The 15761-nt window shown below is 45.9% G+C and overlaps 1 protein-coding gene across 1 annotated transcript; it reads right to left on the minus strand.

Moving 5' to 3' along the window:
- Positions 1-127: 127 nt before the first annotated feature.
- fam110d (family with sequence similarity 110 member D) lies at positions 128-15052 on the minus strand (the record flags this gene model as incomplete). Its single annotated transcript, XM_083988986.1, has 2 exons — positions 14930-15052; positions 128-2199 (listed from the first exon to the last, which is right to left on the minus strand). The coding sequence occupies exon 2, from the start codon at positions 1487-1489 to the stop codon at positions 128-130; it is 1362 nt and encodes a 453-aa protein (XP_083845112.1). The 5' UTR covers positions 1490-2199; positions 14930-15052.
- Positions 15053-15761: the final 709 nt, after the last annotated feature.

Genomic DNA, 15761 nt, shown 5'->3' on the forward strand with positions numbered 1-15761 from the left:
TGTCCTCTCACTTGGAGAAACAGTCTCTTTGGAGTTCAGAGGACTGAGGAGAACAATGTGCCATGGATGCTGATCCAACACCTGCTCGTTCTCAGTCCTCCGTGGCACATGGTTCTTCGTCCTCGTATTAAACCGTAGACTCTTTGGGTCCCTCTCGGGCAGCGTTCTTACACCCGTAAAGCCACTTGATGACCCGAGCGTTTCTCTCGATGATTGACACCCCGGTGGGGAGCTGCTCGGCCAGCTCCTCCTGAAACAGGCCGTCTCCTGAGTGTCGGGAGAACTCGCTGGGCTCAGAGCCCCCGCAGCCGTCCCCGCCTACGCTGCGGAGGGCCAGTGAGAGCGTGTCTATGGAACTGGCCCCGGAGAGGAAGTTCTCCCGGCCTAGACGCTGTATCATGTCCATGTCCAGCCCACAGAAGTCAAAGAAGTGCTCCTGCTCCGATAACGCCACAGAGCAGCGCAGATACAGGTCTGACTTGGAGCGGTGCAGCTCCCCAAAACGCCTCCTGGCCGCTGGTAGTGGTGACGCCCGCTTCCACGGGTCATTCTCATCGTTGTGGCTACTTGAGTGGTTTCCGTTGGTGATACCATTGTTAAGACCATCACCGATGCCATTTGTAAGTCCATCTTTAGTCTGATCAAGTGCGCAGCTGAACCCGGGACTGGGGATAGACCTCGGGCTGCGTTCTTGCTCAGTTTTGCTCGACCTCCTGCTCCCAGGTCCTCCATCCACAGTGTCTTTGTCATTGGTCCAAGACATGCGGGAGTCTCCGTCCCGTGACGGTGCTTTTTCTTCACCGATCACCATCTTCTGAATCCTGCCTTCACCTCCGCTACCCTTCTCCCTCATGGAGCCCTGAAAGAGGCGGCGGACAAAACTGTACCCCTTGACTTCCATGTTATTGTTCTCCCCCACCACTGCACCGCTGGGGCTCTTGCACTCTTTCTTTTGCCGGTAGATGACGAGGGAGTCTGGCCTCAGCATGCGTTTGCCTGTGCTTCTTCTGAGCACGGGGGCACTGTGCGGCGCTACTAAGGAGTTAATTCCAGGTGTCCTGGGGCTCGGAGGCATCACCTTGTTCACGTTGCTCCTGTTATGCGCCTCAATATCAACAGAAGTCCGTCTGTTCTCCTTCCTGGAGTCGTCGTTCTCGTTCTCATCCCGCGAAGTGAAGGAGCCGGAGAGCGTGGAGAAGGGAGTGTTGGACGAGCGCCGCGGGGGAAGATGTGGGGTCAGGCTACCTGGGACGGCAATAGCGCGCCGAGGCTGCGGCGGTGGGGTGGCACAGGGCACCAGAACAGGCTCCTGTTTGGTGTTGATCACCTGCTGGCTCTTGACGTATTTGGCTTTGTCCGCCTCCAGCCTCTCCACTGCGCTGATGGAGCGACCTTGTCCGCCACCATCTATCTGCCTGCGCAGGTAGTCTGGACCCTTGTTCAGGAGCCTCAGGGGAGATGGGGATCCAATCGGCGTCAGGGGCTTCATGTTGGCTCACCAGGCCGGGAAAGACATCAAAACTGCAGCCTCTCAATGTCTCACTTTTCCTCCAGAGAGCTGTTGTCGGCCCTGTCAAGGCTTCAAAAAACTAGCGAGGGTGTCCGGCAGCTCTCATTCCAGTTCTCACAGCTCTCAAGTCTTCCTCTAAGGGTGATAGATAAGTAGCAATTCAAGAGACCACAGAGGCCAAATTTGTTGTATCGTTCTCTATAGATAGCATACAGTCTCTTTGTTGGGCAACGTTAGAGCAAATTGATATCTCTATCCAGTATTTACACAGGCATCTGGATGGGAAGGCAGGGCACAGGCAAGTGCTTTTTTTTTGTCGGCCAGAAACACTCCCAAATGAGACGCTCCCTGCCCACAGAGCAGCAGAAATAGCTCGCAGGGCGCTCTTTGAAAGGGTTACTCTTTCCTCCCCCACTTTTTCTTCTCTCTCTTTTTTATCTTCCAACAACACCCTTCGCCGTTGATCTTTTCAGTGACGGCTGTGCGGAGAAATGAGATATAATGGCCTCAAATATTTGCTTTGCACAAGCGGCCGAGGGACACCGGGTCAAGACTTTTATTGTTTGGCGCCCGTCGTGGTTGAGGTGACCTGTGGGTGGCCGGCACCGAGGCACTTGGGTCGTTGATGGACAGATAAGGGAGGGGAGATGCAGATCTTGTCCTTGTCCTCACCTCACCTGGGTTGACCCCTGCAGAGAGACAGAGACAGAGAGAAATTGGTTTTAGTTGGCAGTGTTATTCTCCAGGGCGGGCAGCAGAGACCAGATGGCAGGGAGAACAGTGGTCCCTGCAGCTCAGCTCAGATTGTACTTATTTAAAGCTGGAGGGAGTTACATGTCTGGAGTGGGCAGCAATGCAGAGCTGACATGTATACGCATTTAATGACCCGCTACTTTGCATATTAAATACAATCTGCATGCTACTTTTAGACATGTAGCTGACACTCCTGTCTGAAACCACAGTCAGTGTGCAAACAGGTAATGTGACTTTCCTTTCGCACTGAACACATTATTCTGAGCTGTTGCATTAATGTGAACACAGAAGTCACATATACGAATCACCATGCACTGGTGCAATGTTTCCTATCCAAGAATTTCTTTTTCCTCTTTTGTGTCTGTCCCTATACATTCATTTCTCTTCATTTGACGTGAGATTAATGTTGTGTGGCCTCTATCGCAACATCCAGAGAAAATGACGACAAATTGTGTGCTTTTCTGCACAGGAATTTAATCTTTTCTTCTTTTTTCTCACCATCGATTGGGCCAGTTGTGTCGGGTTTACTTTGAGAGAAAAATACCTGTATGACTGATTATTGAGAAGACCTGGCAAAATAGAGAAACCGTGTGTTCTGTGTTTTCCACACTGCTACAAGGAAACCACCTCCACCAAACCATCCATCTGTCTGTGCACCGACATGACAGGACACTGTCTTCAGGGGCAGAGATCTTCAACCTTCTGACGGATCAGAGTAGCTGACCTCTTTTTAAGTTTTTAACGCGTCTCCACTGAGAACTAGGCTCAGGCTGTTGTAATTTACCCGGCCTTGAGTGCTGCTTCACTTCTGAGCTAATAACTCTTTCATAGTCACAGTTAAACAGCTTGTTCTTCAAATTAACAAGCCACTACAAAAGTTAAATGACACTTTAAAACAACTATAAGGCATAACACTGTGAAATTGATCTCCACCTCTCCAGACTTGTGTTGTGGTCTGTGAAGATGTCCCATATCTTTTTATGTTTTCACACTATATGAAGAATTGGGAGGGGGGAGGGGGACACACGTGCCCATAACTGGATAGGGCTTCACCCGCCGAGTATTTATAGCTTGAAAACATCCCAGCCGACTTATCGTGTGTCTGTGTATGTGTGTGCTTTGTATGTGCATGTGGTCATGGGTGTATTTGTGTAGCTGCTCTAGTTTTGCTCCCAAGCCCGTATGCATGAGGCAATAAGAGGCTTCCCTGTAAATGAAAGACCGCCCTATGCACAGTTAAGCTGCAGATAGTCAAGACACTGTTATTTTGCACCTTTTTCACATGCAGAAAAAAAGGAGTGAGTGTCTGCCATGTGTAAAGTGTGCAGACAAAGAGTACATCTTTATAACCTGAAGCTGAAGAAAAACCCAGAGGCACAGGTGGTGTCTGTTTTTCATTTACCTCCCTTCAAAATGTATAAAGAGTACTCTGGAGAGATAAACACTCCTTATTCTGAGCTAGACAGCAGGATGCTGTCATATTTTTGCGCTTATCGTCCCCTCAGGTCTGCTACAAGTGTTATCAAATGCTATTTTAGCTTTTCCTTCGGATGAGGTAAAAACAATGAACAACCTCTTTTGGCAGGAAAAAGGATCCATGTTTCATCAGTAACAACGAACCCTACGTACCCCTGTACACATGTCCTCCGTCTTACACACTGACATGCTCTTGATTATAGAAGATAGAAAACAAATGGCTGAGTGAGATGCAACAAAGGTCATGAGGGAGCCATGTTTAAACCAAAGACTACATGACTTCATGCAACACTGAAAACTCCTGAACAAATCATTCAGGCTCATGTTCCCAAACTTATTCCCTATTTCCCATGACTAGTTCGGATAGAAGAGAGATGATTGTGTTTGCTGAGCTGAGTGCCACTGCAAATCTTAAGACAATGTTAAATCAAGCTCAGACACATCTGCAGTTAGTGTGCGTGTGTAATTTGTGCAAATTGTTTATGAAAATAATCATTTAAAGTTGAATGTTTCAGCATATTTCATTTTAGATGATTACAGTGCTTACAATAGAGACATAATTGCTAGTAATTACAACACTAATCCTAAAATGCTTTCCATGTTTTTCTACTACTGTATCTACTCGACCTCTACTACTATTAAACATTTCTCTTAAAACTAATTACTGAGCTACTATCGACACTTTGGAAGGTGACCTAACATTTCACATTACTCTGGGCTTCATTGAGCCACAGCACCCCTCACAGAGCAGGCTTGTCAAATGGTATACGACCATAAATCCACTTAGGAACTGGGGCAACAGCCAGCCAGTTAGTTTTTCCAGATGTCGGAGCTGTCAGAGCTCGGGAAAGTCCACCATTGTTTAGGTAGAGTTGCAGGGAAAATGTCTCACAACAGGTGTGGGGGGTGGAAGAAAGGGCTCGAGGTGGGTATAAAACAAGAAAAATGGCCAGAAAATGAGGAGGAAGTTGGAAGAGGGGGTTACGGCGTATAGGCTGAGGTTATAGGGTATTTATTAGACACCTTTCTTCCGGAACAATCTGTTCCCCATCTGGGTTCAAAATGGGAAAGTGGCAGGCTAATGCTATTGAAGCGTTAAAGGAGATTATCACCACGGGAGCCTAAACAAAGTCATTAATCCTGATGTTGGCTTCCATTGAGGGGGATGGGAGGAAAGAAAACTATGCAAAATAATATAAAGCAATACCTATATGGATATAATCCACTCACCCAACCGTCATATCCTCGAAATCCATAACAATATGAGGACTGTATACGTATTTGTCCTACTTCTAATGCATCTCCATCACTCTACTCTTAACTCTAGTGCATCTTCATCGGATCTGACGTTTGGAGCTTCAAAGAAAACCAACCACTTTCAGAGGTTATCTCTTGCTCCAAGTGCTATCTCAGAAAGGTTAGATTTGAATACTCTCACACACACACACACTCATAGGGTGAACCAGTGGCTCTATTGAGGTCTGCGTGAGAACAATAGTCACCATTAGGTCCATTGACCATAATGAGCCAAATTAGTACCCAGCGCCTTCTGCTGTGATCTGGCGGCTTGTGAAAAGTGCGAGGCTGCTAGAGAGTCTCTCTCCTGTTGTTCACGGCCTCCTTTGTTTCTCACTGTAGGTTGTCATTAACCTCTAAACCCTTCCCTTCTTTCTCATCTCTATAGCGAACCCACACACAAACACACACACACACGCCTTCTCCTTCCTAATGCTACTTAACCTTGTATCTCGCTCCCCTACACTCCCCTTCCCACTCTTCATCTCTCCTGTATATGCCACAGGGCCTCCCTACCCTCTCATTTCCCTCCCTACTCTATCACTCTCTTCCTGTGTACACCCTGTGTATCTCTCGCTGTCTGACTCTATCTTGCTCCACTCAGTTTTAATCACAGTAATCTAAGTGTAATCTGCAAAAGGTTTTGTCTAGCTTCGAACAATTGCAGGTTTGTGTTACTTTTCCAAGCAAGATTGTTTGATTAATCAGAATCAGCGGCATGCTGACGCTGTTAGTAACCTATACTGCCAAGGAGACCCTAGATAAATATGAAGGGAAACAATGAAAATATATAAGAAAAAAAAAAGATTTTGAAACTGTGAAAATTGCAAACGTCAACTTTTTGCTAAACTTTGATCACTCAGTCAGTCAGTAGGGGATATTTATGGTTGACCCAGCTGTTGTGGTCAAGCTCAGGCGATACTTTGCCAACCAACATGTTGCAAGTCTGTCGAACTTCTAAAACAGAGTTTCACTTTTCTAACTTGTTTGACCTGAGCCTTATTATAATCAGCATTCATGGTCAGTCTCTGGTTCAATATCAGATTTAATATCAGCAGATTAGTCTACGTGGATGTACCTTCAAGGACTCTAGTTAAAGCTGCACAACATCAAAGCGATCCCTCTGACGTACTGAGCTAAAGCACCAAATGTGTCACCAAACTGTAAAGGACAATCAACTCTACGTTCACCACGTGAAGTGTGTGACCTCTCGCACACCTTCAGTCTCTCTGGTCTCTAATAAAACTCCTCAGTCTGTTTCTCTGCCCTCTCTCCTCCTCTCTTCCCGCCCTCATGTCCTCTCTGTGAAGCGGATGGCCCAGCCTGCAGGGGAGGCTTAACAAGGCGCCCCCATACAGCTAAAGAGGAACCAGATGTTTTGTGTCATGCTACATCAAGATGCTCAGACAGCCCTGACACAGACCTGTCATGGGAAGAGACCATGTACTTCAATGTTACTTTTAATCAACAACATAGTCTTGGCTGGTTGCGTTTGACCCTGTGAGAAGAAGCAGGTCATGTTCAGGCTTTGTTATTGATTATAACGTCACATATCTCATACGTGACAGTGAGAAGATGCAGTGCTGCTTCTTTTGGCCTAAAGGGGGGAAAAAACCCAGGAAGTACTTGTTTGCTTCAGGACAGCTCACAGAAGAACTTCATCTGGACAAATCCAGCTCGCCTTGGATCAGGTTAAAGGAAGTCCCTCTGTGAATTATGTATCCAGGGAGGTAAACATAAGATAAGAGGTTAATACATTCTCAAGGAGCATCTTTGAAGCTCTTGGGAAAGCATTCAGCACGCTTACCTGTCACATTAATCTTTGGACAGATGAGAGGCATCTGCTGCCATCAAGGAACCAACTGGCCATCTTTAACGTCTGTCCTCTCTGCCACTCTGTCTTCTTGCATTTCTCGCTTTCTACATACTAACATCTGGCACCGCTATTAAGGTTGACACAGACTAACAATCATCACTAATGGACTGCACTGTCTGAATGTTCAAACGTTAACCAAAGCTCTTTCAAAGGTGTCACGATGAAGCATCTGTACACATCGATTCTCTACAGTGTGAGTACAAAGCATCTGCCGCTAATGAGCCACGATTCATGACTTTTTTTGTCCGGATCCAGCACAGACACAGACCTCAAGAAGTCTGTTAGGGGGCTGGGTGAAGAAAAGGAGGTGTCTTCTTCTATCCCCTGGACAAAGAGGAACCGGCCTTTCTTTGCATTATTAATGGGCCAACAACAATGGTCCTCGACCAGGTCTACAGATAAATCTTGACCTGGTTCCTCTGGCTCATTAGTCAGGGAGGGAAAAGGACAAACAACATGATGACAATAAAATGTAAGAGCCGCAGCCACGAGACACATAGACTACTGTCCCCTCAAAGACAAAGCCTGGTAGCGGATTGTAAATCCTATCACCATTGTGAGGCCTTCAGCACCATTAGCTGCTTGATCTACGGTTAGAGGCTACCTAGGAGCTTTCTCCACATTCATGCGGAGCAGCAGTGGGCCACCTGGGACGACTTAAGGGACCCCCGCCCTCCCCCCGACCTGAACAGATCTCCACCCAAACCGTAAAATGGACAAGATGGGCTCCTTTTGTCATTCAAAGTAAATGATCGCAGGGACAGCTGAGGACTGGAGCCACGGACCAGAGCAGGCAGGCCTGTGCAGACTGAGAGGACGGTGATAAGATGTGTGTTGCAGCACTCAGGGACGTGCTGAGTGAAGCATGGCTACATGTTAATATTAGGTAAAGATGAAGGTCAAGAGTGAAATGAGTGACGTGACAGAGGAAGCGAGTGTCTCTGGTAAACTGCCTCATAAGCTTGATAATAATCATCTTATATGATCATTAGCCTGATATAAGCATTAAAATAAAAGTAGTTGAGTCTGAGTTACCAACATAAGTAATAGCAAAAACCTTTGGTAGCCGACAACAGTCCAATAAACTGAGGAAGAAATCCAAACAATTATCAGCATGTGATTTATTCTAAGCATTATACTTCACGTCAGGCATTTATCAACGCTGAAACACCCATGCAGTGTTAACACAGATAAAGTCTGCTGAGATAACGCGTTCACATTCATTCTTGCTTGCTTTTATCAACAGGCTGGTCAAGTTCCTTTCTCTCCTCAGCTCAGGCCTCAGGAAGAGAGCTGCTAGGCCCGATAACCAAACAGCTCTGACCTATAAAGTTTTATCAGGCGCTATTTACTTTTTCCGCTACAGTTTCTTTTGTAAGCAAAGCCAACTTTTGTCTGGAGTCGAGCAGCCAAAATCTAGCTAGACTCTATCTTGAATTCAGTTCGGTTAGATGGAGATCATGATCAGATCCACCAGGTGCACCGCGGCAGGAAACTTAATAACCCACACTGTAACAGAGAGACGCCCTGAGCCAGGAATGTTAAGCCCACCTGCAATACCTCACTGTCGATGAGTGAATACTTAAACACTTATAGGGAGATGACATATACCTGGATCCTCATGTAAGAACTGTAAGGGGAAAAATATCATCAAAGCCTAAGATAGAGATAATTCAGCCAACGTCCCAACAGTACACTGGAGGGAGATCATTTGAATGAGTGTGCGCTAGAGCTGCTCTTAATTGCCGCACCTATTTGTCATGTTTTTGATTGATTAATAAATGGCTCAAGTAGTTTCTACCACTTCCTACTCAGGTGCACATAAAAGAAAATGCACACTCCCATCTCTTCTGGTTGAGACAACCTGACTTCATGCAAATTTAAATGAAGCAAAAATTATGAATGTTATTGAGTTGGATTTAAGCTAAAGTGCAAAATTGTTTTGTATTATCTGACTGTTCAGATAAATTGGAAGGACATTAATCTTTTTTTCCAACTGTTAACTACTGGTGGATTATTTGTTGCTTTAAAATATTATTGCTGAAGTTTAAGTAGTTCATGTGCCGTTTCTTGGGCTTGAGCTTGAAGACAATTAAACATTTTGGTTATGAAAAAGAAACTGGTCACAGAGTGCAGTGTGTCATTTGGATGAGTGTGTGTGTGTGGGAGGAGGCATTGTGGTGAAAGTGGGTGTATGCAAGAGAAAGAGGGTTAGGTTTATACAGCGAGCGTCCAGCCCTGGCCTACATCAGGCAGACATCCCAGCTCTGGACGGTGTAGTTTTGTAAATTATGACCACGGCTGCTGCTCCCTCAACATGCCAGCCTGGCTTATGTGACCAGAAGTACAAACCACAGTGACCTACTGAGTTTCTAGCAGCCCTGCTGTGGACTGGGAATGCACAATGCAACTCAGGGTAACCCAGAGCCACCCGCCACTGAAAAAAAAAAAAAAGAGGGGGCCTGTCCTGAGGCTGTTTATACAGTATGGTACAGAGGCATGAATCTGGGCACATCCCTGGTCTCTTGGAGTCTTAAATTATGAAGGCCTGTTCTCACACTGTGAACCCTCATTAAGCTCTCAGCTGGTGTGAATGCTCTGAGAGACGGCTCGGTCTGGCGAGCTGCCAGATGTTTTATTTCACCAAGTCGGCACATTTTTCACTCTGCCAGGCATATGTCTGCTTGAACAAAGTGATAAAAGACGCTTCGGTGGACGGTGGTGGTTAGAGTTGCAGAGAGTAAGTAAAATGTCAAAACACAGTCAAATGGTGTTAAATTATACACCTGTGTACCAGCAGTTAAGATGATGGAGGCATCATTAGATAGTGATAAAAAGTCACTCTAATGACGGATAAAGAAATAGAAAGGGGAACTGACTGCTTTGTGCTTTCACTTTTAGACTTGGGGGTGATAAATGAAATGAATGAAAATCTGGACGCCAGAGAGGAGATTAGGCCGATACTCACTAGCAGACACCACAGAGGGAAAAGAGAAAAACAATTAGCGTCACATCTGTACGAGCCCTCCCTCTCCTCACACAGACATTACTATCACATTATTCCAAACACATGTTGCTGATGTTAGCAGTGCGAGGTTCACACTGACTGGTGAGGACTTGTGACAGGGCTGTTTGGGGTTGGTCGGGGCTTAAGGCTGCTCCAGCTGTGCTGTGTCCCCAAACACTGGGTCATCTGTGACTGTAGTGCCAAACAGCACCCAAGCCCCCCACCCCCATCCATCCATCCACCCACCCACCCTCCCCCTCTGCTGTATTACTACTACACACTCCCCACCACTTTGAATGTGCCAACATTGATTTGCCATCTGCACCGCTAAACAATGCCTTGAGTTAAAGTTCATAGACTAAACAATGCATGGTAAAACAAAATGCTCGACTTACACTTCTCACAATGGCAGCGGTTTGTTTTCTGGATGCATCATCCAAGCCTCGGTGCGACTGTTTTTAGCTGTTTAAACCACAGACCATGGCTCGCAGCTACCTGAAAGCTTGGTTTTAGATCTCTAGTAGCAAGATAACTACTAAATAGGTCAAATTAGGGAGAAAATGCCTCACTTACACATATGGGACACTCACAAAATCACCTAATCTGTGAATCTGAGTGTTGCCCACTTCAAGCCAGAAACATCAGCAGGAACAGAAACGAAGCATCATACCAAGGAAATGTCAGATGAGCCCTGAGTGTCGACTGTGAGATGAGAACAGAGATGCACAAAACAAAACCTCAAATAAATCCTGACTTCTCTCCAAATATTTAAAACTGCATGAAAAGAACCATCCAGAAATCTCTCGCACAAAGACTCTGGACTGAGCTCCTCTGTTTTTCCTCGCTGCCATCTAAGCTTAGCTGTTAACCTCCGCTGAACCTGCCAGCTGTCTTCTCTCATTACCGATCAACCGACCTGCTCTCCCGCAAACAGCCCCCTGAGCACCGTGGAAAGAGACCCCTTTGGTTTGTCCCCTTTTCTCCTCCCACCACCTCCCCTCCCTCCCCCTCTTGCCTCGCTCCTGTCAGAATCAGAAAACATCTGGAGGAGCCCGAAAAGAGTCCGCGGAGCTGCATCAACGCCGGTCTCCTCCTGTGTCGAGGGGAACGTCCGGGGCCTGTGTCGTCTTCCTCGCGGTTGAGTGGACGCAGCGCGGCACGGTTGAGTGTGATGGGATGTGGCAAAGCTACAGAGGCGCCCGGTCGGACTGTGAACAATTACAGGGATGTGAGAGCGATGGGGAGAAGGGCTGCTCTCACAGCTGTCACCCACACACAGGGGACTGTTGGAAGATGGAGATCTGTCAGATCATGTTTCATGATTCCGTCGCCCATGATGAATTATGGATTGAGTTATGAGCCCGTGGAGATGGAAGTGATGTAACGGCAGAAAACTGACTCAGACTTCACAGAATGACAAGGCTGATTGAGATAATGATCGTATCAGTAGTGGATCCAAAATTAAATATGAACATTTGGTGCAGATTTTGAGTGCAGCATTGTTGCTCTTCCAAGAGGAATAAGCCAACAAATAAAGGTTTCACTCCAGGCTCATGCATTTGGAAAACTATGTCTTTGCTCATCAAATTATCACTCAGTGAATCTGATTCCACAATCTCTTCTGTTTACACAACAGAAGAAATGCTGGCTTGGTATATAAATGTTAGGTTTTGCTTCTCGTTTCAGCCAGCAGTCCTGTGTGAGAGTGGGTATTAGTGTATCACAGGGTGCCTGTGTGAATGTGAATCTGTTGTTTTGGTGCTGGATGTCAGTCAGAAGCCGAGTTTTTGACAACTTCTTCCGCTTTTTCAAACAATCTTCCTGACAACAGTCGCTGAGGAAGTTCCCAGAGGCCGTCGGCACAATGGACCAAACAAGGCGACAAGGAGCAATAAAGCTAAATTGTAAGTCCGACAGTTTGTGTGTGAGTGTTTGAAGTCTCACACTGTTGTGAACGTCAAGTATCTAAAACCAGCTGCTGTTCGGCAACACAGACACACACACGCTCTCTCTCTTTTAGCACAGTGCCAGGGGGAAGATGATGTCACTAGCAGGGTACATTTTCCCCTCTAATTAGAAACTTGAGCTTCCCGCCATAACTTGGGGGTCTTCACATGCAACCATGCAACAAAACTGTGATTAAACAGAACAAATGTTTGACGCCCCCCCCTCCCCCCCACCCAAACAAAAAAAGAAAGAAATTAAAAACGGACGTGTTGTTTGTGGAGGCTGTGCTCTGCAGGAAAACAAAACCATGCCCTGAATGTAACTGTGGTACAACTGAACTTTAAAGTGATAAGAAACACATGAGTGGCCCATTGTGAACTAAAACCATGAAATGTCCTGCGGCTTCCGCTTGTTCTCCACACTCAGCACTGATGTGGCTCGGACCAGTCGGATTAAAAAACACAAAGAAATTAGAAAAATAGAAAATAAAAGAGTGCGAGAAACCCTGCTGTACTGTTACATACTGTACCGTAAGCTTCTAAACTCTTTGACAGGTCAGTGATTCCTAGCTTCTGTTTAAATGGCCACAATGTGGTGAGTCTGTGAGTATGTGTGTGAGCAAGTTTACTACACAGAAACCAAACTGTCTCAGAAGTCATAAAGTCCACATGATTCTCCAGGCACTGTCTGTAACCTGCTTTCAGCGCTCTGAAGTGTTGCACCACCACCATCAGCACCATCAGCATCAGTGAGGCTGCACGGTGCCATAAGCCACGCCGACATTACATTCCATTTAGTCATATTAATGATGTCAGGCCTCCTGTCAACACCCCAGACACAGACTGCAGCGAGCAGCCCTGCGCCCCTGGGCTCTCTGCTCCGTAACAGGAGGAGGCATTCTCGTCTGCTCTGCCGGGATCGGCATCAAACGCAGATGCAGCCGTATTACAGCTGGAAAATTAGCACGCTGCCACATGAGTCAGGGGGGGAGCGAGGGAGGGAGTGTTTACGACCGATTCGCACTGTAATTTTGCAGGTAGGCATTCGGGTTGGAGAGGAGTTTGTATCCCGTGTTGGAACATGCGCAGTAGCCTACGTAGGACTGGTGTTGTGGCCGTGGGTGTTTTTCATTGATCTGTGAGTCACTGTGGTTTTTATGCAAGGATGCTTGCTGGGTCAGATATTAAGGATTCAACTTCAAAGAAAAATAAAAGTTGAATCTAGGAAAGATGGGGAGGAGATCCGCCAGAATCTTCCTCCTGACAATTCATAATACATCATGTGTAATTCTCCACTCGCATCTATGAAGGCCTTGATGGTGATCACATCCAAAACTATGTAGAAAACAATTGCTTTATCTTGCAGCAGTTTGTCTTTTGAGTCAACACCCAAATCCCTTAAGTTGCTTGGAAAAATTGGCAAACTCATCCAGAAATCTTACTAAATTACTAAATCTTCCTTTCATGACTGATATTTCTTATGCAGGGAACTGAGAGACGGTCTCTCCCTCTGGAAAGTAAGAGTGAAACATGCATCTCTGCCAGCTCACAGTCTGCATCAAAAATGAAAAAATGAATTGAACCTCCTGCTGCTGCGCACGGGGCCCAGCCGACGCGTGTTGTTCACCTATGAATCTGAGGGTGAATGTGTTTAGAGGACATGTGTGGTCTGTTTAGTCTGCCCGCTAAGTTGTTTATGCTCCTGACCCCACACTGACCAAACCAACTCAGGGGTGTGTGAGCCTTGAATGTGTCAGCAGAGAGTTAGTAGAGCGGGGGTGGGAGGCGGTAGAGGTGGGTCAAGGTGGAGTTGACCCCGAGGGCATGTGATTGCCTCCTCGGAGGAGACAGCCATTACGGCCTTTACAGCTTAAAGAGTGGGAGGATTGCATAATGACCCTCCCCAACTTACTTTTGCTCTAGATGTTCTCAGGTAACACTTTTTTGAGCTTATTTGTATCTATTAGTATGACTGCCCACAAAAGCAGACATGTTTTGGTCATAATTGAACTGATTGGTAGGGAAAATGGCTGATTTAATTTAAGATTACAAAACATTTCTTCCCTGATTAGATGTTTGGAAGCCAGAGCCTCATTTGTGCCGTTCCCCTGATTTCATCCAGATGTAAATATTTAGCGCTGGGCAGATTTACGATGGGATAAACCTGCAATCCCCAGGTCAACTGTATCTGCTTTAATCAGAGCACAGTGGTCAACCATCTCTCTCTCTCTCTCTCTCTCTCTCTCTCTCTCTCTCTCTCTCTCTCTCTCTCTCTCTCTCTCTCTCTCTCACTTTTTCTCTCTCTTTGCCTCTACCTCTCTGTTTCACTCTCTGCTGACTGGACTTGGAGTTAAACCTGTGAGTCCACGTGTAGGTTTACATGGCAGATGATTTATGATTTGCTGCATTTGTCAGCTTCTCAAAAACCTGGTCTGTTGTACACAGCATGACATCCATCACACACATGCTGCCCAGGAGAGTTTGCCTTATAGGGCATCGGCCATAAACAGACCGTAAAGATCTCAAACACAACTCTGCAGAGGCAACACTGAAGTAATCCATGCTGTAAATTTTTTAAATGACACACACACATTTTTCCATAAGGTATAGAGACGTCTCCACTTAAGGAATTCGCTCGCTTTAAATAATGTGTTGATTTTAAAACGAGTAGTCCACCTTTGAGTGTGTGTATATAATAAACACCACAGCGTTATGTAATAATCTTTAGTTAACGTGGCTACTGATTATTTGTCAGGCAGCACAAAATCGTTTTAGCCTGACAGTTCTCATACGGTCTGGTTAATAACCTACTATGCCACCTTTCACTCGTGTACAGCTCTACAATAACGCTGTGCTGCTGCTACATTATAAAAAACAGAGCACAACAGGAGGAAAAGTGAAAAAACAATCACGCAAATTTACTGATCGGATCAATCAGTTCATACCCGAATCACCCGGAGCTCCACCAGTCAACTTCACTAATAAATGTCACAAATCAGTCTCGACTCACACACCTTCGAATAAATAACTCGGCTATTAAAAATGACAGCCCCCCGCATGCTCACCTTATTCGCTCCAGTTTATCCACTCTTGTTGCCTTCCAGCCCAGTGACGGTGTGGAGATCCTCGGTGTGACAGACGCTCTGGTTCAGCGTGGCGCTGCGCTCTGCGCTCTGCGCGGACTGCTGGCACACTGACGGAGCGGAGCGCTGCACGGCGGCAGCAGAGAGGAGGGAGCCCCCACCTCCCCCCACAGCGGAGGGGGGTGGGCAGGTATCAGGCTGTGTAAACTGACTCCTGTGTAGCCTGCAGGGAGCTGAGTGGAGCTGTGGGGGGGCTGTTGATAAGGGAAAAGACTATAATGACAAATACAACTTCTTAACAAGAAATTTAGCTCCATACATACATTAATAGCCTTGTGGCGTCAGTCAAAATTAAATAGTGATGCTTAGCCAACAGAAGACTGTACTGATAATTAATGTAGTGATCAGAATCAGTAGTTGTTTTTTTAAGTTGTACTTATTGCTCTATTGATTGCTAGTTACAAGTGTTAATGTTAATGATTGTAGATCACAAATAGATATAAACACTATTTTTGATTAGGCTAATCTGTGACAAATGGGAGCATACCAGGAGTAAAGTCTGTTAGTTATTCTTTTAAATCTGACATATGTCTTTATTAGGGAGTCTAACAGAGCACTGACAATAATAATGTGTTGCCTATACAGTCACACCAGCAGCTCTAGTCCTCTGAATGAAGTGCATCAGCATGCTAAGGTGACCCATTCATGTGCTTTTTTTTTTTTTTTTTTTTTACCATGTTCACCAACTTTGTTCAGCATGTTAGCATGCTAACATTGGCAGCTAGAACAAATGATTGGACACATTAAGATTTTA

The sequence above is a fragment of the Trachurus trachurus genome, assembly GCF_905171665.1.
Source record: "Trachurus trachurus genome assembly, chromosome: 16".
NCBI classification, from domain to species: Eukaryota; Metazoa; Chordata; class Actinopteri; order Carangiformes; family Carangidae; genus Trachurus; species Trachurus trachurus.